At 39.7% G+C, this 24,866-nt stretch overlaps 1 protein-coding gene and 1 pseudogene across 2 annotated transcripts in view; both read right to left on the reverse strand.

Moving 5' to 3' along the window:
- Window positions 1-24,866, reverse strand: part of dph6 (diphthamine biosynthesis 6) — a 230,290-nt gene that overhangs the window by 95,605 nt on the left and 109,819 nt on the right. For both annotated transcript variants that reach the window (XM_041215295.1, XM_041215296.1), the window contains exons 8-11: window positions 23,338-23,431; window positions 14,204-14,351; window positions 6,666-6,788; window positions 3,058-3,187 (exon numbers count right to left, since the gene is read on the reverse strand). In XM_041215295.1, the coding sequence (XP_041071229.1) occupies window positions 3,058-3,187; window positions 6,666-6,788; window positions 14,204-14,351; window positions 23,338-23,431 (495 nt within the window). The remainder of the gene's footprint in view (window positions 1-3,057; window positions 3,188-6,665; window positions 6,789-14,203; window positions 14,352-23,337; window positions 23,432-24,866) is intronic.
- LOC121292881 lies at window positions 6,000-6,118 on the reverse strand (annotated as a pseudogene).

Raw genomic sequence — 24,866 nt, forward strand, 5'->3', positions numbered from 1 at the left:
AGCTGAGCACATTCAGGCGTCTGCGCTCTTCCTGTCCGTGCCCTCTCCCCACCCCAGGCAGCACTGGCCCTCTCACAGCACAAATTTTGCCTTGGCCGGCTGTTAACACACCAGCCAGCATGTGATTGCTCTCTGGTGCCATCTGTGGGCGGGAGCAGATTTCGCAACCGCTTCTGGTCCCACCGATTGCGCTTGCCCGAAGAGCTGAAAATTCAGGTTTTGATTTATTTTAACCTGCTGAATCCCTGCAGTCAACAAAAGCAACATACTGTATGAGAATAAAACAAAAATGCTGGAAATACGGCAGCAACTGTAGAGAGAAAACTAGAGTTAATGTTTCAGGTTGATGACCTTTCCCATTTTCTGCATCTGCAGTATCTTGCTTTTGGAATACTGTATGGGCTGTTGTAATGCTGTATGTTTTCATCATTACAAATTGGTCTTAGGAGCTTTGGAACAGGAGACATTTTATCCCTCAAGCCTGTTTCACCATTGAATGAGATCATGGCTGATCTGCATCCTAACTCCATACACCCGCCTTTGTTCCTAATCCCTATGATTGCTTTGGCTAAAAAAAAAAACCTATCAATCTTAGTTTTAAAATTAACAATTGATCGGGCATCAACTGTCATTGTGGAAGACAGTTCCAAACTTCAAACACCCTTTGTATGAAGGAGTAGTTTCTAATTTCACTCCTGAAAGTTTGGCTCTAATTTTTTGACTGTGTCCCCACACCAAGGATTTCCAACTAACAGAAATAGTTTGTCCAAATCTACTCTATCAGTTTCCCTTAAAACCTTGCAAGTTACAATTGCAAATTTGATGCAAATTCTCACCACAAATCAGAGACAAACTTCACATTACATGTCACAGTCCAGTTTCTGACCACAAATCAGAGACAACATACTGAACAAAGTCAGTGACCAGAGTATGAACATAACTCAGAGTCCAAATCCACATTACAAATCAGACCTTACCTTCACTTCACAAAGCAGAGATCACAGTCTGAAACTATCTCACAATAAACTAAAGCTAACATTCTACTCAGGAATCACAGCCCAGATTCCAATCCCAAATCACAGCCCAGATTCCAATCCCAAATCACAGCCCAGATTCCAATCTCAAATCACAGCCCAGATTCCAATCACAAATCACAGCCCAGATTCCAATCCCAAATCACAGCCCAGATTCCAATCCCAAATCACAGCCCAAATTCAAATCACAATTCACAGACCAGGTTCCAATCCCAAATCACAGCCCAGATTCCAATCCCAAATCACAGCCCAGATTCCAATCCCAAATCACAGCCCAGATTCCAATCACAATTCACAGACCAGGTTCCAATCCCAAATCACAGCCCAGATTCCAACCCCAAATCGCAGCCCAGATTCTAATCCCAAATCACAGCCCAGATATAAACCACAATTCACAGCCCACAGTGTGGTCACAAATTAAGGACTGTGTTCTGTTCACCAATTGCAGTCACCTTCTCATAAGAGAATAGATCCCATATTCTGATGACAAATCAGAGTCTGCATTATCACATCATGAAATACAGCTGAATTTCCCATCACGGTTCAGAGTCGAATTTCTGGAAACAGAGCCAATGTTTACATGAAATATTGTCGACATTCCAACCATAAATTGGACCCATATTCACATAACAGCTTATTGCAAGGTTCACATCACAAATATTAGCTTAAGAGAGTTACAAATCTGGGCCTGAGTTGGGTTTGGCCCATAGGATAATCAGAAATAGAGGATCACACAGATTAGGTTGATGGGGAAAGAGCAAGAGAGAGATCAAATGCACAATCAATCATCACCTTGTTTTTCAACATTCTGAAGCTGCCTGCTCCACCCCGTTCATCAACTTGGTTAAGATAGGCAATGTCATCAGGAAAATGAATTTAAATACAAGTATCGTGATTGGCTGAGTTCAGGGTTAAATTTACATCAAGCATTTAGGTTCTGGTTAACATTCCAGTGAACTGAATTGTGCTTTATGATCTGTTTGGGTTATAGCAGAACAAGTTTCCAAGAATGTAAGGTGTGCATCTAACTTCTCTCTTTACTGTACTGATTCATGTGCCATGAAGTTTTGAAGTGTTCAACCTTACAGCAGCCTTTATTAACCAGAAAGAATCAAATACTTGAGCACAAAATACCTCCGAACTATTCAATAATTTTCTTTCCTGTTCTTTAAGAGGTTAACATTGCCTTTAGTCCAAGAAGTGATACACTGACAAATCTGTTTTGCAGTAAAATCCAGTGCACAGCTCCTCCATTACTATCAAAGCCCATGATTCAAAGCTGGGGACAACTCATAATTTTCTGAAGAAATAGAGCCTTCTTCCAGAAGAGAACCTCCATAAAAGATCAGTTAGGCATATGTGGGGCTGTATAGATTCAGGAAGTCTGAAATGGCAATAATAGAGGGTTCAAATGGATACTAGTAAGAGGCCTTAGCATTCAGCTACATACCCACCGGAACCCTACCAAATACCACAGTTGGTGAAAATAATCATCTGCACCTTGAAGGACAAACAAGAAGGTTAAATTATTCACTAGGCATTACTGAGCCCCTTATAAACTGTGAAAAACAAATGGAATTAAGGCCAAATTTCTCCAACTTGTGCCATGGAAATAGTAAGGATTGAGTATAACACAAATTGTCCGATAATTATCACTAATGGAAATATTGTGCTCTTCTTTCTGTAGGATTGGATCAAGAATTACAACCTGCACTTTGGTCATCCTCGTTCTTCTCTTCTGGCAACAAGAGGTTATGCTAACCTTGATTTTCTTTTGATAACTTGAAAAACTATTAAATACCATTACAAGCCAGGGTATAATATTTCATTGCATAATTTTTAGGGGTTAGCCCAGAAATCAGTATGTATGAATGTGCAAATTTTAAGGATACTTCAGAAAATTACAGTTGTTTTTCTCACAGTCTCATCTTGCCAAATATTTTGCAATGTAAGGATATTGAAGTCTGTGAAGCAGTAAGACCAAGCAGCAAAATGGACTTTTACAATGTATCTGATATATTACCTTGCAGGTGGGCTTAGATTGAAGTAGGACTCATAGATTGAGTTTATGATACCAAAATCTCTCATGTCCTTCACATACAGGTGAAGCAAGATGACATCGGTTAACTTGTACTCTTTCACTGCCAACTCCTCTATAACAAAGCAAAGGAATCATCTGTTAACCAAACAAGTAAAAGTTACAGAAATATATTCTGAAGGAACTCTCACTCATTACATTTATTTTCTCTTTCTGTTTTGATTTAAAAAGACTGCTACTCAATTGTACAATGATGTGAAACATTTATGTAGGAAAGTGAGCACTGCTATTGGAGGAAACCGCTGCAAATTTAGAGTGAGTTTATGGTGATATGCATCTTTATTTCACATAAATCATTACACTATAAAAGTCAATTTGGTAATTCTTCAAAAGGATTCCCTGTCATCACAGCATGATTATTATTCTCTTTTTCCAGATTAAGAAGAACTACAAGGAACACAAAAATAGGAATAGAACGCATGTACATAAACCCACAAAGTGTGGTGAATAACTTGGTGAGCCACAAGCTCAAACAGTCATGTGGAGACGTGACATCATGACAAAAACAGAAATGTGGCTTAAAATGTGAGGGCTGGGTGCTTAATATTCACAGATACAAAGTGTTTAAAAAAGATGAGGAAGGAAGAAAGGGAACTGGGGTGGCAGTACTGATTCGGGAAGACGTCGTAGCATTAGAAAGAGGGGATGTCCTTGAGGAGGCATGGGCAGAAACCATTGGGCTAGAATTGAGAAACAATGAGAATATGATCATGTTACTGGAGCTATTCCACAGAGATCCAAATAGTGAGTGAGTGCGTGAGTGATTAAGAGAGAGAGAAGCAAATCTGCGGAAGTCAGAGATGTACAAGAACCACAGATTGGTGCTTTCAGGGGGCTTTAGTAACCAAATATTGATTGGGATGATGTTAAAGTAAAGGATGAGGAAGGGCAGAAATTTCTGAAATGTATCCAAGAGAACTTGCTTGGCCAGAATGTTCCCAGTCCAACTAGGAAGGAGGCATTGCTGAATCTGGAGCTGGAGAATAAGGTGGGCCTTAAGTATGATCATCGTAGCATAAGAATCAGTCAGAGAGTCATAGTCATTTACAGCACTCGAGGAGGCCATTTGGTCCATTGAGTCAATGCCAGCTCTCCTCGGAGCAATCCAGCCAGTCCTGTTCCCCTGCTCTTTCTGCTTCGCTCTCCAAGTTCATTCCTTCCAAATGCCAATCAAATTTCCTTTTGAAATCATTTATCGTCTCAGCTTCTACCATCCCCGTGGGCAGCAAGCTCCAGGGCATTGCCAATCACTGTATTAAAAAAGTTCTTCCCTACATCCCCCCACATCTCTTGCCCAAAACCATAAATCTGTGTTCCATAATCCTTGTACTATCAGCCAATGGGAACAGCTTTTCTTCGTCTACTTTATCCAAACCTGTCATAATCTTGTACACCTCTACCAAATCTCCCCTCAATCTTCATTGCACCAAGGAGAGTAACCCTAGCTTCTCCAACCTAGCCTTGTAGCTATGATCTCCCATCCCTGGAACCATTCTGCTAAATTTCCTCTGCACCCTCTCAAGGACTCTCACATCCTTCCTAAAGTGTGATGACCAGAACTGAATGCAATATTCTAGTTCTAGCCTGACCAGAGCTTTTTAAAGGTTCAGCATAACTTCCCTGCTTTTGTATTCAATAACTCTATTTATGGAGCCCCAAATCCCACATGCTTTGCTAATCACTCTCTCAATATGTCCTGCTGCCTCCAAAGATCTGTGCACATTCACCCCAAGTCCCTCTCTTCCTGCATACTCTTTAGAAGTGTTATTCAGTCTATATTGTCTTTCCCTATCCTTCCTGCCAAAATGTATCAGCTCACACTTCTCTGTATTAAATTCCATTTGCCACCTGCTTCCCCATTCTGCTAGCCTATCTACATCCTGTTACAATCAATTTGTGCCATCCTCACTGCTTGCCACTCCTCCAAGTGTGATGTCATTAGCAGATGTCAAAATTTTACTCTGTATTCCAATATCCAAGTTATTTACAAATTACAAAAAAAAACAGTAGTCCAAGCACTGAGCCTTGGGCCAGTCTGAAAAATAACCATTTACACAACTCACTGCTCTTTGTCCTTAAATCAAGTTTTCATTCAAGCTTACAATGACTCTCCTATTCCATGAGCCACCATTTTGTTAACCAGCCTTTTATGTGGTACTTTGGCAAATGTCTTCTTAAAATCTATCTAAAGAACATCCATGCTATTCCTTTCATCAACCTTCACTGCTACTTCATCAAAACTTCAATTATATTAGTCAAGCACAATCTACCTTTTATAAATCCATGCTGACTCTCCTTAATTAATTCAAACCATCTCAAGTGCCTGTTGAATCTTTCCCTGGGTATTGTTGGCAAAATCTTACCCATCACTGATGCTAAACAGGTGGAAGGTGAGGAAGAACTTTTTTTTTAACACAGTCATTGGTAATGACCAGGAACACACTGCCTATGAGGGTAACGCTTTTGAGTCAAAACAATTAAACTAAATGAACAAACTCAGGGACAAAGTAAAAGCAGCCCCTTAAAGGGAAACTTAAAAACAAAAGGTAAAATTCAAAGGAAACTTACAAATATCAAACCAAAACGTGATCAAAAGGGTCTATAAAGCACCCCAGTCCGCGCGGTGCCCACCGAACACAGAAGGCCTCGATGGTGTCGGCAGACACCACGTGCTCCCTCTCCAGGGACACCCAGCCGTGAACATAACTACGGAAGAGGGGTGTCTAGACCGTCAGGTTGGACGACCCCCTCGATCACCCGCTGTCTGGACCTGTTAATGGCCAACTTGGCAAAGCATGAACCCTCCTTTCATGGCAGACGTTTGGAGCAAGGACTTGTCTCTCCATCGGGGAACTGAACCCCGGTCAAGCCTACTGCACCTGGTATTCCCAGGCAGTCCCCCATCCAAGTCCTAACCAGGCCTGAGTCTGCTTAGCTTCCAAGATTAGATGAGATTGGGTGTTTTCAGACTAGTATGGTTGTGTGTGTGGAAGCAGACATGATCAATGATTTCAAAAGGTAATTGGATGGGCACCTAAGGGAAATAAACTTAAAGGACTGCAGGGAAAATGGAATTGATGGATTGCTCAACAGAAAGCCAGCATAGCCTTGATGGGCCAAATGGCCTCCTTCTGTGCTGCTATGATTCTATGAGTTAACAGCATTTCTTCCCTAAATCCCAGAATATGATTAATATAACCTTTATTCTACAATGCACAATAAAAGAGGAATGAGATCCATCAGGATGTATTATGCCTTGGTTGAAGTTTTCCAATATATATCCTTGCCAAGTATACCATTGCATCGGGAAAAAATAGGCTAAATGCACCATTTTCTGCAGGGAAGGGTCAAATTTTCATCTCAGCCTAATGGCCGAGGACAATGGCATTTTCCAAATATATACCTATAACTTTGCTGATTGCGTTATTCTAAAACTTTTCAGGTGGAAGGGTTCTTGTGCTGAAATAACAAATTATTCCAACTTCTGAGACTGACTAGAAACACACACTGAAATGAAAGAATTAAGGAAATACCTTTTAGCAGGGAAAATGTCTGCTTTGTTGCATCCTTAACGCTTTTCCCTTCCATGGGAAAACACGTTCCGCTAATCCACTGGTACCCTTTTTCAGTTTTCCCAGACCAATAATTTAACTTCTCTGAAAGAAAATAAATCACAAGTTCATGGAGTGAATATGTGCAGGATGGTGAGTTCTTCTGTCATTCAACATCTAAAATCATGTAGAAATCTGGAAGACCTCATCCCAGAGTGGAACAGCTTGAAGCAGCTAGATCAAAGTCTATTTACATACCCAGCATTACACTTATGTACACACAGACAAGCGCACACACACACGCATGCACGCACACACACACTGACAACCTATACTGATATAAAATAAATTATGACTGTTCTACAGTGGTAGTTATTGAAGCTATGCAATTAATTTACTGTAGCAAGAATTAACTGCAGTGTGATATGTTTCTCTTGTGATAAAACCATTTTGCTTCTAATGGGGCATTTGAACTTGAAGGTTAGTGTTAGCAATGTGATGAAAGGATATTGAGCAGTATTTGGTGTCAGTACCTATGAAAAATGCTCCCTTAGTTGCCACATTTCAGGTTATACCATTTAGCAATGTTTGGTTACATTCATGCCACACAAGTGTCAGTCAAGTGACAGTCACGGATCATCTCCAACAAGAGAGAATTGAACCATCTCCCTTTGACATTCAATGGCATTACCATCGCTGATCTATCTACATCCTGGGGGGTTACTACTGACCAGGAACTGAACTGACCAGCCATATAAATACAGTGGCAACGAGAGCAGGTCAGAGGCTGGGAATTCTGAGGCAAGAAACTCACCACCTGACTCCCCAAAGCCTGTCCACCATCTACAAGGCACAAGTCAGGAGTGCGGCGGAATACTCCCCACTTGCCTGGATGAGTGCAGCTCCCACAACACTCAAGAAGCTCGACACCATCCAGGACGAAGCAGCCCACTTACCTTATCCACCACCTTAAACATTCACTCCCTCCATCACTGATGCACAGTGTATACCATGTATGAGATGCACTGCAGCAACTCATCAAGGCTTCTTCGACAGAATCTTTTAAACCCGCAAACTCTACCACCTAGAAGGACAAAGGCGTCAGATGCATGGGGACACCACCACCTACAAGCTCCCTTCCAAGCCACACACCATCCTGACTTAGAAATATATCAGCGTTCTTTCATTGTCACTGGATCAAAATCCTGGAGCTCCCTCCCTAACAGCACTGTGGGTGTACCTACACCACATGGATTGCAACAGTTCAAGACGGCAGCTCACCACCAGCTTCTCAAGGGCAATTAGGGATGATGCCATGAAGCTATTAATGTATATAATATTACTGGAAGATATTTTTCTTTTAAAATAGAGGTTTAGTCTGTGGGTGTATTTTAATTGGATAAAAGCCAGCTAGTCTGGGTGCTTTGATGTGTACTAGTTTTGATATGTAAGAGAGATAGCGTGTATTTGCATTTTTTGATACAGCATTCAAGAGGTGGGGTGAAAACTGACACCTAGCTAGCAGATACCAAGCAATATGTTTATATTACTAATAAAATTGGTTCTATGAAAGGGGTTTTATTGTTAAAAAGTTCAAAGTTCAAAGAGGCTGGTGATACAATGAGAATTTACATTGAGTGGGTGGTGCTAGGTATAACTTCAGCAGTTTTATGTGTGCAGGGCAGAGGCAATGTGAGATCAACAGCAGCTGTAATCCTCCAACTGCCTCCACAGGAACCAAAGTGAAAAGAACCTCATTTTGAATTCGTAAGGTGAAAATGCTTTGCCTGGTGTCTGCTTAAAGTCTATGGGTTGCTGTTGCCTTAATAGAAATTAGTTTGGGTATTTGTTAAAAGCTATGATAGCAGTAACTTGTAGCTATGTGTATATATATTCTAACCTGTGTAAATTAATAAAATGTTTAAATTAGTTTAATGTAAAACCTCGAGAACTGGTGGTCTGATTCCTGAATTTAGAGTCGCATCTCAAACATAACACTTAAAGTTATAGGTTATGACAGTTGTTTAAAGTTTCCCTCTAGGATTTTAAAAATGACTCAGCTTTACCAACTGCATCGGTCATTAACAACTGGGGGCTCTAGCGGGATAAACTATATTTCTAATTCCTTGATTGGTTTGGAATTGGTGAATCTTAAAACTTACGAGTGTGAAGGGCACTTTGAATTCAGGAGTTGGTGACGTCTTTTAGAAGTGGTGACGCTGCAAAAAGTCTTTGCTAAGACTTCTCTGGGAATAGAAGAAATAACTCTGATTGGGTTGGAGAAAATAACCAAAAGTAAGTTAAGAGTTGGCAGATAAGTTAAAATTGGGGTTACCTGCAGGGGCTAGGAAATCAGATATAGTTAAAAATATAGCCCAGCATCTAGAATTGAAAGTGAAACCTGATGCTAGTGGGTCACAGCTGGACCTGGTGAGGCTTCAGCTGCAAATGAAAAAGCTTGAATTAGAAGTAAAGGCCAGAGATATGACTTTTAAAAGGGAATTAGAAATTGCGAAGATGGAAAAGGAGGAAAGAGAGAGAATTCCAAATGAAAATACTGGCAGTTATAAAAGAGATGTCAGTAGGTGAGGAAGGATTTATCTCTAGAGTAGAACTCAGTGGGGATATGTTTAAATTTGTACAGCTCTTCCAAAGTTTGAGAAAAAAGATATTGAACCATTCTTTATCTCATTTGAGAAGCTAGCTATACAGATGAAATAGCCACATGAAAACTGGATGTTATTATTACTGTCTAAGTTGGTAGGGCACTTGAGGTATATGCTTTGCTTTCAGAAGAAATGTTGGCGAATTATGATGTGGTGAGAAAAGCTATTTTGAATGCATATGAGTTGGTTCCTGAACCATACAGGCAGAAATTTAGGAATATGAGAAAACAGCCCGGGCAAACTTATATTGAGTTTGAAAGAGTAAAACAAAGTACTTTTGACCAGTGGATACAGGCATTAAAAATAGAGACCACCTATGCAGCGCTTAGGGAATTCATTCTTTTGGAAGAATTTAAAAGTTCAATCCCTTCAGTAGTGAGAACTCATGTGGAGGAACAGAGGGTTGATTCTGTAAGACAAGCAGCAGAGATAGCTGATGAATATGAGTTAGATCATGGAGCTAAACCTTTTATCCATCACCCTTTCAAATTGGAAAAAGGTAAAAAGTGGGAAGGTGAAAGGAAGGTAGGTAGTCAGGGGGAGGAGCTGGAAATTCACAGGAAGTTTCTTCTCAGAATAAAAAGGAAGGTGTTGAAGGGAGAAGTGACGTTCGAAAATTGAGGTGTTTTCATTGTAATAAAGTGGGGCACACAAAGTCAGTGTGTTGGTGATTGCAGGGAAAATCTGTAGGAATTGTAGGGGTACTGAAAAGCTCTGGAAGTAAAAGTACTGAGAGTTCTCAGTTTCAGGCACAGGAGAAACCAGTGGTTTGTATACAAATGAAACAGGGAGAGTCAGTGAAAGGTAAAGAAGGGGGGGATGTGTTCACAGTTTACTCAAGAGAATTCTGAGGGGTAGGTTACAGAAATGTTTAAAGACTTTGTATGTGGAGGGAAAGTCTTTTCATGTGTACAGAGTGGAGTAGGTAAAGACGTTAAAATTTTAAGAGACACAGGGGCTAGTCAACCTTAATGTTGTGGAATAGTGATATCTGTTGTTCAAAGGGAGTGTTGCAGGAGAAGGTAATAATAGATGGGGTTCATGGAAATGCTACATCTATTCCATTGTGGAAGGTAAATTTAAAGAGCAAATGGAAGACTTCACAGTTGGAGTGGTGGAAAAATTGCCCATTGCAGGGGTTCAATTTTATTCTGGGTAATGATATAGCTGGATCGCAAATGTGGGTGATGCCTATGGTAGTTGAGCAGTCTGTAGAAGTGTTTTCAACAGAGGTGTTACAGAAGGAATATCCTGGATTGTTTCCTGATTGTGTTATAACGAGATCAAAGGCTCAACGGGAAGGTAAACAAGATAAGTATAACCTCAAGAACCGATGATCTGATTCCTGAATTTAGAGTCGCATCTTGAACGTAACACTTAAAATTATAGGTTATGACAGTTGTTTAAAGTTTCCCTCTGGGATCTTAAAAATAACTCAGCTTTACCAACTGCATCAGTCATAACATATGGGCAATAAGTGCAAGCCTAGCCAACAACATCCACATCCTGAGATAAATTACAAAAACCACAATTTTTTTCTAATCTAATCTGTATCCAATATGCAATGTATGGCTCACTGGGTCCAAACATTTGAAACAAGTTTATAAGTTAACATGCGAACTTAAACTCATGAAACCAACAAAAAAGTTATGACAATGTTTTTTTTTTAAACTGAACACTTCTAACAATCACAGTCTTAAAAATGGATAATTCATTAACTCTTTATGAAATGTACAACTTCATGCTTTCTGTATAATTGTTTTTACAAAAGCTGCTTCACTGACCCCTTAATGGAGGATTTAAACTATATCCAACCACGGGTGCAAGAAACCCCCCAGCATGTTGTCCATGTGGTTGCGCGTCAAGTGTGAGCTCATCAAGGGCTGCCAGCAGGCCTTTTGAGCTTTGGGATCCATCACAGCTGAGCCTCATCCTGCCCTCGCCCAATGCCCGCATACGCCCACTTTGCAGCAAGGATCGCTTGCAGGAATTCTGGCTGATATTTCCCCTCATTTGCACACTGAGCCGACACACCCATTGCCATCACTCTGAGATCAGCTAAGTTGATAACTATCAGGAATTAAATGCAGGCTTTACTGACCTAGCTCAGTACCACATCATGCAATGCTACCCACAGCACTCTTTTTTAAAAAAAATTCTTTTTTGTGCAAATAAAATCTATAATGCAATGACAGCTTCATATCTCTAACTGTAAAGCTATTCATTTATTAAAAGTTGAAGATCTGTACATATTTACGCATTATGCCAAACACCTTTGTTCATGAAACCCATTTCTAAGTTTAATGTATAAAATAAATTTGACAATTAACACATTCCCTTTCATTATGATAATGCTTATAAATTAAGAATCTGGAGTCTGAATTTAAACCTTAACAAATGCCAATCTCAGCATTTATTCTGACAATCTCTGCTGCTATTCAGCAGGTACACAGTAAACCAGAGATAAAAACAAAAAACTGAGGATGCTGGAAATCCAAAACAAAAACAGAACTACCTGGAAAAACTTAGTAGGTCTGGCAGAATTGGTGGAGAAGAACAAAGTTGACGTTTCGAGCGTTCTGTTGAAGGGTTATGAGGACTCAAAACGTCAACTGTGCTCTTCTCCACCGATACTGCCAGACCTGCTGAGTTTTTCCAGGTATTTCTGTTTTTGACACAGTAAACCAGCTTTTCCACCCCTTCTCAAACAAACCCTACTGCCACTTTAATGATGGCAATTGTAAAATCCTTCCTTAGAATTCCTGTTAGTTACACATGCTCATTTCTAAAATTTATTTCTCTGGTGACTCAAGAGGCCACAGTCAGACTGGTGAAATGTGCATACATGTGATAGATGCAAGTTAATGCGGATTAGTGCGAAGAGATTGGGACTATTTTGAGGTGGCTGCAAGAGCAAAGATGCCTGGGTGTGCATATTCGCAAATCTTTGAAGATAGCAGGGCAAGCTGAGAAGGCAGATAAGAGTGTGCCTGGGATACTTGGATTTGTAAATAAGGGCACTGAAAACAGAAGCAAGGATGTCAGGCTAAATTGTTACAAATCACTGGTTAGGCAAGAGCTGGAGTTATTATACAATTACTGACACCACATTTCAGTAAGGATGTTGAGGCCTTGATAAGTAAGGCATTCAATAAAGCATCACACAAAATTAATATGCAAGATAGGGGCTTATAGGGTTGCTGTAATGTATTAGTATGGATAGAGGATTGGTTAACAGGCTGAAAACAAAGAGTAGGGTAAAATAAGGCACTTCCAAATTGATAGGCTCTAACTAGTGGAATCTCTCAAGAATCAGTGCTAAGGTCTCATCCATTTACAATTTATATTAATGACTTCGACGAAGAGAACCAGAATTATGTATGCAGGTTTAGTGATGATGAAAGGTTAGGTGGGAATGTAAGCTGTGAAGAGGATATAAAGAGGCTGCAAAGAGATACAGACAGGTTAAGTGAGTGGACAACCAGGTGGTCGATGAAGTGTCATGTGGGGAAGTGTGAAGTTATTCACTTTGGCCACAAGAGTAAAAGCAAATTTTTTGAAAGCCGTGAAACTTTTAAATGATATTCAGAGACTTGGATGCACTTGTACAAGGAAGTCTTGCTACAATTCTACACGACTTTGTTGAGACCACACCTAGAATACTGTGCCCAGTTTTTAGGGAAGGATATTCTTGCATAAGAGGGGGTGCAGCAAAGGTTCACTGGATTGGTTCCTGGATTGAGAAGGCTGTCCTATGAGAGGCTGAATAAATTTGATTTATACTCTTTGGTTTAGAAGAATTAGGAGTGTTCTCATTGAAACATACAAGATTCTGAGGGGGCTTGACAGGGTAGACACTGAGAGGTTGTTTCTAGAATCTAGAACATCATGGAACAGCTTCAGGATAAGGGGAGGAGAAATTACTTCATTCAGAGAGTTGTGAACCTTTGGAATTCTCTATTCTAGAGGGTTGTGGATATTCCATCATTGAATATCTTCAAGGCTGGATAGACAGATTTTTGATCCCTGAGAGAATCAAGGGACATGGGGTGTGGGGTGGAAAGTGGAGTTGAGGCAGATCAGCCACGATCATATTAAATGACAGAGCAAGCCAGACGGCTGACACCTGCTCTTAACTTTTATATTCCTTTGTTGCTATGGAGGATGATACCTGGGATACATTTCAGTAAGATGAATGAGGAGAGGCAATATCAACAGAATGATAAAACTTTGAAGAGGGTGCAAGATCAGGGAGGCCTGAATGTTTAGGTATGCAAATACTTGAAGATGGCCAGATAAGTTGAGAAGGTTGTTCGAAAGGCATTTGAAATTCTTGGCTTGATTAATAGAGACATGGAGTACATGACAAGGAAGTTATGCTGATTCCCTTTAAAACACTGCTTAAAATCATGAACACTATTGGTAACATAAATAAGGAGAAATTATGTCCAGTGATAGAAGGGTCAGTGACCAGAGGTCACAGATTTAAAATCATTGTCAGGAGAATTACGGGGGAAATAAGAAATGTCTTTACACGTAGGGCTATGATCTGGAATTCACTGCCTGAAACAATGGGTGCGATCAAATTACATAGAAACTTTCAAAAGGCAATTGGATCCATACCTGAATTGGATTGCTATTGGGAATAAGTTCAGACATGGGTCTAAATTGGAGAGCTCTTTCAAAGAATCAGCATGGGCAAGATGGGCCAAATACCTACTTCTCCACCGCGGGATTCCATGATTCTACGTGAAGTCATACAATTAAACGTAATAACTTTTCATTCAAGTAGTTTCTCACTGATTGACAATTTACTAATTATATTATAAAGTTACTTTTTGGTCATAAACTCACCACCTTCACAGGAACTACTTGAGGTGAGATTCCAGGTGATCTGTGGTTTTGACATCTCTCTGCAATCCTCATTTTCTGTGCTGATCTCCTGATGATGGCAAGACGAACAGGGCTTCATTTCATTAAGCGCCATGCTGGGAGGTATACGCTATAGGGAAAAAAATGGCAGTTAAAAATTAACTTCCTCTTCACAAAGTACACACAACTACAAGGGCTTGGTTTTAGCAAAGCCAATTTGAACAGCGGGGCGTCAGTGACATCATATGGGTCCTTGGGAATGGCGGCTGAGTCACGAGAATCTAGCAGCAGCAGCAGGCTGCCATGAGTGACCCATGTTAATTGCCAAGGTAAGTGTTCCAGGAGGAGAATCCCAGTTCCAGAGTGAGGGGGGAGGAAGCCCAGTGTTTCCGAGTCAGGCATCCCTTCTCCTCCCATTTCGCAGGAAACTATAAAAAGTGTGCTCTTGCACCTTGTTTCTGCCTGGAAGGACAGTTAAAATTGACCCCATCCCTTCAAACTCTGAAATCATGTTATAAGCAAGAGGCATTTCTGCGAGTTCTGGAATTTGCAGCAATTCTGACTCCATATATTGTGCCTTTGACGTTTCCAAATAGTTTTTAAAAAAAATTGTTGCATTGCTATAATTGCAAACTTTTGCAAAGATTGCAATACCATGTTTTTTTCTAAATCTATTTAAATTCTGTGCATGAGAAGTGCCAATAATGTATCAAAAAGTTGCTTACAGTATTTTATATATGTGTTATATGCATATCATGGCATATACAGAATTAATGCTAAATACAGATAGCACTTAAGAAACAAAACATTCCAAAAACATACTTGTCACAGTTTAGTTGATGCAAGTTTGGAAAATTGGTTCACTCACACATAATGTAGTTTAGTCTGTATTGGGAAATATTTAAAAAAAATGTCTCTTGATATAAAACAAAGCAAATCTGTAATCGCTACATTTAAAGTTTAAATTCACGTTCCCATTGACATGCATATGTCTCTCGGTTGCAGATGACAATAGATCCCACTGTTCTAGTTCAAGATTTACCAGTGAGACAGCAGTACTAAGTAAAGCCCAATCCACACCTTCAAGTCCACAAAATTCAAGCAATGCAAACAAATAAGTAAGAGAAGTTAAATTGCCACAACCCATGGACCAGAGTTTGGACATCGTCAACATAGATTAAATGAGTAGATACAACAACAGCAGATGCGGTTTGAATAACAAATGTGAGGTCTTATGCTTTGGATATAAGATTAACAGGTAAGAAAGTGTGGGGGTGGTCCAGCAATAGTACATCAAACAAATTTTGAGCCAATAAATCATTAAAGGTTATGTCCCAAGTACAAAAAAAATGCTTATGTGAAACTTTTAGTGAATCAATTTTACAGGTTTTGCTGTGGGAGAATCATGACTTTCAGTATAAAGAGCAATGGTTGGAGCTCCTTTGAGCTACTGAGTTCAGTTTTGGATGCCCCAACAGTATACTAACCTGACAGAAGTGTGCGCAGTTTTGGTCTTTCTATTTAAGGAAGGATGTAAATGCATTGGAGGCGGTTCAGAGGAGGTATACTAGATTGATACTTGGAATGAGTGGATTGTCTTATGAGGAAAGATTGGACAGACTGGGCTAGTTTCCACTGGAGTTTAGAAGAATGAGGAGTGATTTGATTGAAGTATACAAGATCCTGAATGGCCTTGACAAGTTGGACATGGAAAGGATGTTTCCTCTTGTGAGTGAGTCCAGAACCAGGGGGCACCGTTTTAAGATTAGGGGCGCCTTTTAGGACAGAGATGAGGAGAAACTTTTTCTCTCAGAGGGTTGTGCAACTTTGGAATTCTCTGCCTCAGGTGGAGGCGGGGTCATTGAATATTTTTAAGGCAGAGGTAGATAGATTCTCATTAGGCAAGGGAATCAAAGGTTATCAGGGTTAGACTGGAATGTGGAAATTGAAACACAAGAAGACCAGCCATGATCTTACTGAAGGCGGGCAGGCTCGAGGGGACGAATGGTCTATTCCTGTTCCCATTTCTTATGTTAAGTACAGAAAGTCCACTGAAGAGTCACCTGGATGATACCCGGAAAAGAACTTTGCTACCATGAGAAACTCAGTAAATTCTATTCCTTGCAGAAGAAAAGTCTTAGAAGCATTTAAAATCAGCCCCATACACACTTATCTTCCAATTAATCCACCTAGGGCCTCAAAAATTTATGATTCTTCCACAACTGCATTCTTGGAGAACTTAAGTGGTTCACCCAAAACTGAATTTGGATACTCAGAAATAGGTCTCAAGGCTTGATTGAGAAGCTTAATATACTTTTCTTCAGTGCAGAAAATTTCCTCCAGAGAACTATATCAGTTTCAACAATATAGGCCTCTTAAATTTCAGTTCAAGGACATAGTCCTGGACAAGGGGCCTCAGCATTGTCCTATAAACTATCGGATCAAGAAAATTCCCCTTCCAAGTTTACAGTTTCGAAATGCTAAATTGTGGGGCTTTTCCTAGCCCAAAGAAATCTTAAAAGAGTTTCTCAAATGAGATCAATTAATTTTTTCCGATATCTAAGGAAAGTATTGCTAGCCGATAACTAATCTTGTAACTCCACATATCCGAAGAGCGGCTCAGCCCGCTCAAATGCTACTACTGAAGTATAAAAATTAGACTGACTGAGGCATAGAAGGAGGATATAATTGCTATGTTTAAATACAAGACATCTCCAGCTAGCCATCTAAATGGTTAAACTCCTACAACATGAAATATTCAGTTATCTTCAACACAGAAACAAGAATGCAGGTTCTATAACATAATGAAAAGGTCATCCACTGGGGTATTGGTTCTAGAATCAGGGGATACATTTTTGAAGAGAGATTTGGAAGGATAAGCTAGATGGACAAATATTTTTCCCCTGATGATAGTAGTTATAGGAAAAGTTTATGGGCCCTTTTCCCATATTAGCCTTGTTCATGACATAGCTACTGCCAAAGGCTCAAGAACTGGAACAATCAATGGAGGTGGCAAATGACAATCCTGTCTGATATTTTCTCTAGTTAAAGAGAAAAGAGGTGGTATCTGGTGCAAGATGATGTAGGAATAAACTAAATCACCTGCAAAAGTCTAGTCCAATGTTCCACCTTTCCAATGCAAATGGCATATGTCTTCCTCTCTCTCTATCAATCACCCTAATTTCATTCAAGGGAACAGGCACTGACAGACCCTTCAATAAATGGGTCCTTCAAATTAACTGAAATAAATTACTGGAATTATCTGAGAACATACAAACTTCAATAAAGCCAACCTGCTCCTGAGGAGTCCTGAGGCAGATCTCTCTCGAATATTGCAGTTACTGTCTTTTTTTTCAGTTTATATTCAATAGTTAATATCAACCAAACTTCAGCAGATATTTGTCCCTTTTCAATAAGTTTGAAGTTTGGGTTATATTTGTTAGGGTATGGGCTCAGGAGTCGCCCATCTTCATCCTAAATGAAATTTTAAAAATTAAACTTAGCAGGTTTACAGATATCTTAGCAAATTTAATGGTGAAGACATCAAGCAATAACGCCCTGCCCCTATGTCCCTATCCATTTAAAGTGAGCAGGAATAGTAGGTTAATGCAAGGCATGGGAATTACACTACAGCATATCCACTGCACAATGTGTTCATTATATTTAATGTATTTTACAGAATGTTCTTAAGATTCTGCTGCTCCCAAACCAAAATTCCTGTTGAGCATCCAATGTTTCAGTATTCAATTGATATAAAGTTGAGAAATCTACTAAAGATGTCTAACACTTTGGAAAGTAGTTAGCTGTAGCTGTAGTCAAACGCTACAATGTAATCTTTTATGTAAAAACAAACACCAATCCAAACTGGCAAAATGTATTGGGTCTTTTTGGATTAACAGCAGGATTTTGTCCCCTTTGAGATTATACTGCTTCTCTAGCAGATAATTTATTTAGCAGCAAAATACATAAGAGAGAAACAGATACACAGAATGCTATATGATTGCCTGCATTGACAGACACTAGTTAAATTAGACTGTGCACAACACTTGCAATTGGGATGAGGCTTAGTTTGCAAAGGGATTTATGTGTGGTGAGCTAGCCCCTAAAATGTGCGTGAGGCAATGAAAAAATTTCAAGAAGAAGAATTAGGTCCATGAATTATTGCAAAGCAGTGCTAAGGGAGTGCTGCATAGTTAGAAGTGATGCCTTAGTATGAGATTTTAAACCAAGATTCCATCTGCCCTCTCAGGTGGACATAAAAGATCCCAAGTCTCCATGTGAAGAACATCGGAGTGCTCCTGATATCATGGCCAAATTTATCTTCAATGAATTCCATCAAAACAAAGTACCAATTGTTTATCTCATTGCAGTTTGTGAAACCTTGGCATGCATAAATCGGCTGCAAAATTTGCCTAAATTATGACAAGCGGTCACACTTTTAAGGGCAAGTTATTCATAATGAATTGTTCTGGGAAAACATGAAAGGTACTATATAAAGGTTCTTGCTTTTTATTTCTTACTGCTACAAAGAACAAAGTAACTTTTCAAAAATCCTCAGATTTACATTTTTTTTATGAAAACAGGGAGTCCTATCTCTGAACTTGTCTGACGAAAGAGGACAGTATGAATTATTGAAAACAAATAAGTATCATTTAAGAGGACTGGGTGCTAGTGGAACGATCTCCAAGAAATGCTATCTCTACCGATTTTGCATTTCAATCCGTGAAAGTTATGAGAACCAGGACCAGGACCTGTGATCTACTGGTATGTTCTTTATCTTGCACTCTTGTCAGTCTTCGTGCCTGACTTTGGCAGGTTATTTTTAGTGGAACATTGCTTATGATTATTTATCGTTGTGACATTTCAATGTGAGCTAATAGTGAGGAGGAGGGCATGCCATCTCATTCAATAAAACGTTACCATTGAAGAAACAAGGTTATAATTGGTGTAGAAATGCTACACACCAATTGTCTTCAGTATTACAGTTACCATCCTCACGTCAGCTGAGAAGAAGTTGTACTTCAGTTCCATTAAACCCTCCTATGATTGTTCCACAAAAATTATCTGCAGTAATCGAACAGAAAATGTGATAATTTTAGCTTCCAATTTAAAAAAAAAGGTGTTTTTCCCTTTTCTTCTTGAATACCTGCACTTTACGATCTTGGTTTTTTTTTACACATCTTTGCTCAGAAGAAATGCTCCAACATATTAACTTGGAAAAGTGCAGTTCAAATGTGTTGTATGTGACCCAGGCTTTCCCATATGAAATATTTACTGGAGCACAACATCATTTGCTTCATAAGAAACCTATCGAGCGTTCTGAACTGTATATGGAGTTATTACAACAGGAAAACTGCTTGGCCTCGGCAAATATTTGCAACAACCGGGACAATCGATTTCACTTTTATTGTGAACTAATGTCGACCTACGGCATCATTACAACTGCTCAGAGAACCTATTAATATGATGCGGGAAAAAACACTCTTTTTGAAAAAAAAACGCAGTAATTTTGTATCGGAGAAGGTAAGAAATTATTTTCCCCCAAAGGAGCAACGTCTTCTGTGAAAAGGTTAAAACAATCTGAAACAAATTTCTACGGACTTCTTAACCTTGAACTGGATGTTACTCAAGGGTTCAATAGAAATCTGAAATAGATGGATTTTAGGTGAGGAGCAAAGGATGAAAATTACTGCAAACCATATGGATTCTTGCAGTCTGGTAAGCAATGTAATAGCCCAACAACAGATATTTGACAATACACAAAAACGTTCAAAACACAGGAACTGCAAACCGCAGCAAAAAAATACTGAACTAATACTCAAATGTATGATTTGCAATCTCAGATGGCTTCTTGTAACTCTGGAATTTTAGGTTTCGATCTTGCATCTCCCAGGGTTGGAAATGTTATTTACAACAGGAGTTTAAATGCCCCTTACTCTGCAAAATAATCTTTTCAATTCAATTGCCAGATCAAATAGCTGGAATTATTTACATTATTCAGCCAAGAATTTCTGCGTTGGGTACAGCTGGTAATCTTGGACGCAAACTGCACTAGTTTTAAGACCAGCGTTAAGCTCAAATTTCCGATGAAACTCATTTGCATTTCATCAAATATAAAATCTTCCATGAACCAGTGCAACTGGGCAGTGCTTTAGAACAAAATCTATTTTTTTTTAAAATTGCATTAAATAATATTCCTTGATATATTTAAGAGTGGTAACCTTATGGAAATTTATTAATACAGCTGAAAAATTCTGCCAAAAATAAGCACTTTTAATCAGAGTGTCTGGTCCCCATCAGAGGAGGAACCCAGTTTTAAACAATAGAAAATGACAGAAAAACTACACAGAACCATTTGCTAGCTTCATCAGTGTGCACTAGTAAATTAAAAGAAAAGCTTTTAAAATGTGCCTATTAGTCCCTTGCATCTAAAAAACCCAGCTTAATTTTAAGAGCCTCCTTGAAGGTCTGCAAATAGTACAATTAGCGAAAAAGCACCATGATATGATTAATTTAATCTGGAACTGTAGCCAGCAAGTAGGCAGGGCAAGTTCTGAGCAAATATTTTATAACTAGCACAGCAGATTGCAAAAGCTCTACTTGCATTGGATGTAATTTGGAATCATAGAAATTTATAACACAGAATGTGAGGTTAGATAAATACATTAGGCAGAAAGGAATAAATGGTTAAGCTGATAGTGTTGGATGAAGTGGACAGGATCGTATAGAGCATAAACAATGCCAAGGACCCCCAGATGGACCAAATGGCTTGTACTTGTGCTGTAAACTCTACATTATAACACAGCATCAGTTCTTTCATTAGACAATTCTGCATTGGCTTGCCCAAAATGCTTATGAAGCTGAGAATGGTGAAAGTTAAAACATTTGGGGGCAGTACTGGGGCTGATGAACCTACCATGAAACAATTTTGCTCCAACATATTATTACTTTGTACTTATGAAGCTGGTTCTTTAGGTTTGAAAAATGATACTGGAAGATGTACCAGGTAGCCATAAGCTAGCTCTTTACAGAGTTCTTACCAAAAGAAAAATCCTCATGAGGGTTTTAAAAAATGGTCCTGGACTTCTCCAGTCACTCAGTGGGGAAAGGCAAGGCACAACTGGTGCCAGAGTCAATTTTTAAATAGAATGTTTTAATTCATGGGATGTAGGTGTTGCTGGCAGAGCCAACATTTATTGCTCTTAGGTAAATATCCTCAAGATGGTAGTGTGGCGACACAGCTTCCCAAACCATTGTGGTGTAGATATTCCATGGAGCAGTTAGGGAGTTCCAGGATTTTGAAGTCCTAGTGACAGTGAAGGAATAGCAATATAGTTCAGAATGGTGGGTGACTTGAAGAGGAAATTCGAGGTGGTGGTGTTCCCTTGTGCCTTTCTCCTTCTAGAGGGTAGAAGTCCCAGGTTTGAAAGGGACTATCAAAGAAGCCTTGGGAAGTTGCTGTAGTGCATCTTGTAGATGGTGCACATCACTGCCTTGTGCACTAGTAATGGAGGGAGTGAGTGTTTAAGATAGTGGATGGGGTGCCAATCAGGCAAGTAGCTTTGCCTGGATGGTGTCAAGCTTCTCGAGCATTGTTGGAACTGCACTGATCCAGACAAGCGGACAGTATTCCATCACAATCTTAACTTGTGCCTTATAAGTAGTGGACAGGCTTTGGAAATTCAGGAGGTGAGGCACTTGTGGCAGAATTTCCAGCCTTTGACCTGCTCCTACAGTCACAGCATTTATGTAGTTGGTCCAGTTAGGTTTCTAGTCAATGGTGATCCCCAGGATCTTGATGGTAGGGATCCAACCATGATAATACTGTACCATTGAGTGTCAAAGGAAGTTATGAGACTTTCTTTTGAACATTGTCATTGACTCGCACTTGTGCATGAAATGTTGCTCGCTATTTAGAAGTCAAGTCTGAAAGCTTTCCAGATTTTGTTGCATGCATGTATGGCCTACTTCACTATCTGAGTAACCGTGGATATAACTGAGCATTCTGCAATCATCAGGGAATGCCTTTACTTCTGACCTTAGGATGAAGGGAAGGTTATTGGTGAAGCAATTGAAAATGGTTGGGTCTGGGACACTACCCCGAGGAACTCCTGCAGAAAGATCGTGGGGCTGAGACGATTGACGTCCAAACATTTTTCCTTTGTACTTGGTACGACTCCCTTCCGTGTATTGTTTTTGCCCCGATTCCCATTGACTTCAGTTTTATCAGGTGCTCCCTGATGCCACACTCGGTCAAATGCTGTCCGATTTCAAGAACAGTCTAATGTCACCTCTGGAATTCAGCTCTTTTGTTTATGTTTGAACCAAGATCTGGGGCTCAGTGGTCCTGACAGAACTCAAACTGAGCACTGGTGATCTGGTTATTGCTGAGTAAGTGCCTCTTGATAGCACTGACGATGACAGCTTCCATCACTTTGCTGATGATTGGGAATAGACTGATGGGGTGGCAACTGGCTGGAATGGATTTGTCCTGTTTTTGTGGGTAGGAGACACCTGGGCATTTTTCCACTTTGTTGGGTAGATGCCAGTGATGTCGCTATACTGGAACAATTTGGTCAGAGATACAGTTCGTTCTGAAACACGTCTTCAGCTCTAGCCCTGAGATGTTGACAAGGCCTATAACTTTACTGTATTCTGTGCACTCAGCCATTTCTTAATATCAAGTGGAATGAATCAAATCAGCTGAAGGCTGACCCCTGTGAACCTCAGAAGGAGACCGATTAGCAATTTAAGCTCAGCTAGCTGTGGGCAACTAGAAAATTATATTTTATAGTGCAATGTTGAATAATTATTCGTGCCAAATAAAAATAAGCAACGTTTGTGATAATTTAATAACTACATATCCATGCAACAGAGTGCTTTCAATCAATTAAGAATGAAATGTTTGTCCTGGCATCATATTCTGCAGTCACTTCTGAACACGATTGCAGAGTTTATACATTCAATCAAAATTAAGTAAGCTTCATTTATACCAACATTGAATAATTTTAGAAGTTTTTTGGGGTCAAAGTACATCAAACACTCTTCTAAGTACATCATCTTTCAGTTTAGATACTTAAACATTCATCAGTGAAAATAACATAATAGTAACTCACATTGGGTTTATCCTCCAGATGTAAGTTCAATAATCTGAGGTAGCCCACAGGTGCAAAGGCATCAGCAGAATGTACAACTACCTCTGTGGAGTCGCTGTAAAAAATAATGGGGCATAATTGCAGAACATACCAGTAAAATCACCTGAACCAAATGCATTGACAACTCCAACTATTTATCATGCAATATTTCTGGCAAATATTGTGTTATGACTGGGATGGGAGGTGTGTGCAGTTTATCAAGTCCCACTCCTCCACAGGTCGCATCATTAGTTTGAATGTTTAATTCGCTGACCAAAATGACCAATTATTTACCTTCGATACTGCCTACAAGTCTTTCTATGTAGAGATCGAACACATTTCAAAATTCCTCCCCCCTCCTTTCTCTTTGCTCTGCATTAGTTACTTAAATTAATTGGGATAAAGTCCCCCAATGTCACCACTCTATAGCTCTTATATTTCTCTGATTTCCCTGCAGATTTGTTCCTCTATCTCTCTCTCACGCAATTTGAAGGCCTATAGAATGCCCCCAGTAGTGTTATCATACTCTTTTTGCTTCTCAACTCTGACAAAATGAATTTGTCCTTCTCTTCTCAAGGACATCCTCTCTTTCCAACTCAACAATGTTGTCTCTAATCAGGACTGCCACCCCACCTCCCTCTTTTTGCCCTATCTTTTCTGAACACTTTTTATCCTTGAACATTAAGTACCCTGTCCTCACCATTTGTAAGCTGTATTTCCCTTATTGCTACTACACCACATTCCCACACATCTACTTGCATTTGTCGCTCAACAACCTTATCCACTACATTTAGTGCGTTTATATATCTGCATCCTTATCCTGTCTTTGTATTCCTTACAGCTCTTCTTCATCTGTTCCTATCTAACATGGTACAATTCCTTCTCTAGTACTATCCAACATTCTCACGTTTTGCACCTCTTTCTCCTTCTATATGCCAACCCTCTGAGAATTTAGTTTAAACTTGTAATGTAATGAATGTATTGCTGGAATTGTATGAAACGCTGGTTAGGCCACAGCTGGAACTTTGCATACAGTTCTGGTCACCACATTACAGGAGGGACACAACCACTCTGGAGAGAGTACAGAAGAGATTTACAAGGATGTTGCCAGGGCTGTAAAATTGCAGCTATGAGGAAAGGTTACGTAGGCTGGAGTTGTTTTCTTTAGAACAGAGGAGACTGAGGGATGACACGATTGAGGTGTACAAAATTATGAGGGGTCTAGATAAGAGTAGGCAGGAAAGACTTGTTTCCCCATACCCGGAGAGGTCAATTACCAAGGAACACAGATTTAAGGTGATTGGTAGAAGGGTTGGGGGGATATTAGGAAAAAAGCTTTTCTACCCAGAGGGTGGTAGGTGTCTGGAATTCACTGCATGGATTGGTGGTTGAGGCAGAAACCCTCAACTTATTTAAAGGTGCCTGGATCTACACCTGAAGTGCTGTAATCTGTAAGGCTACAGACCGAGTGCTGGAGCTCTGAAGAGTCATACGGACTCAAAATGTTAACT

The sequence above is a fragment of the Carcharodon carcharias genome, chromosome 20 (genome assembly GCF_017639515.1).
Source record: "Carcharodon carcharias isolate sCarCar2 chromosome 20, sCarCar2.pri, whole genome shotgun sequence".
Lineage (NCBI taxonomy): Eukaryota > Metazoa > Chordata > Chondrichthyes > Lamniformes > Lamnidae > Carcharodon > Carcharodon carcharias.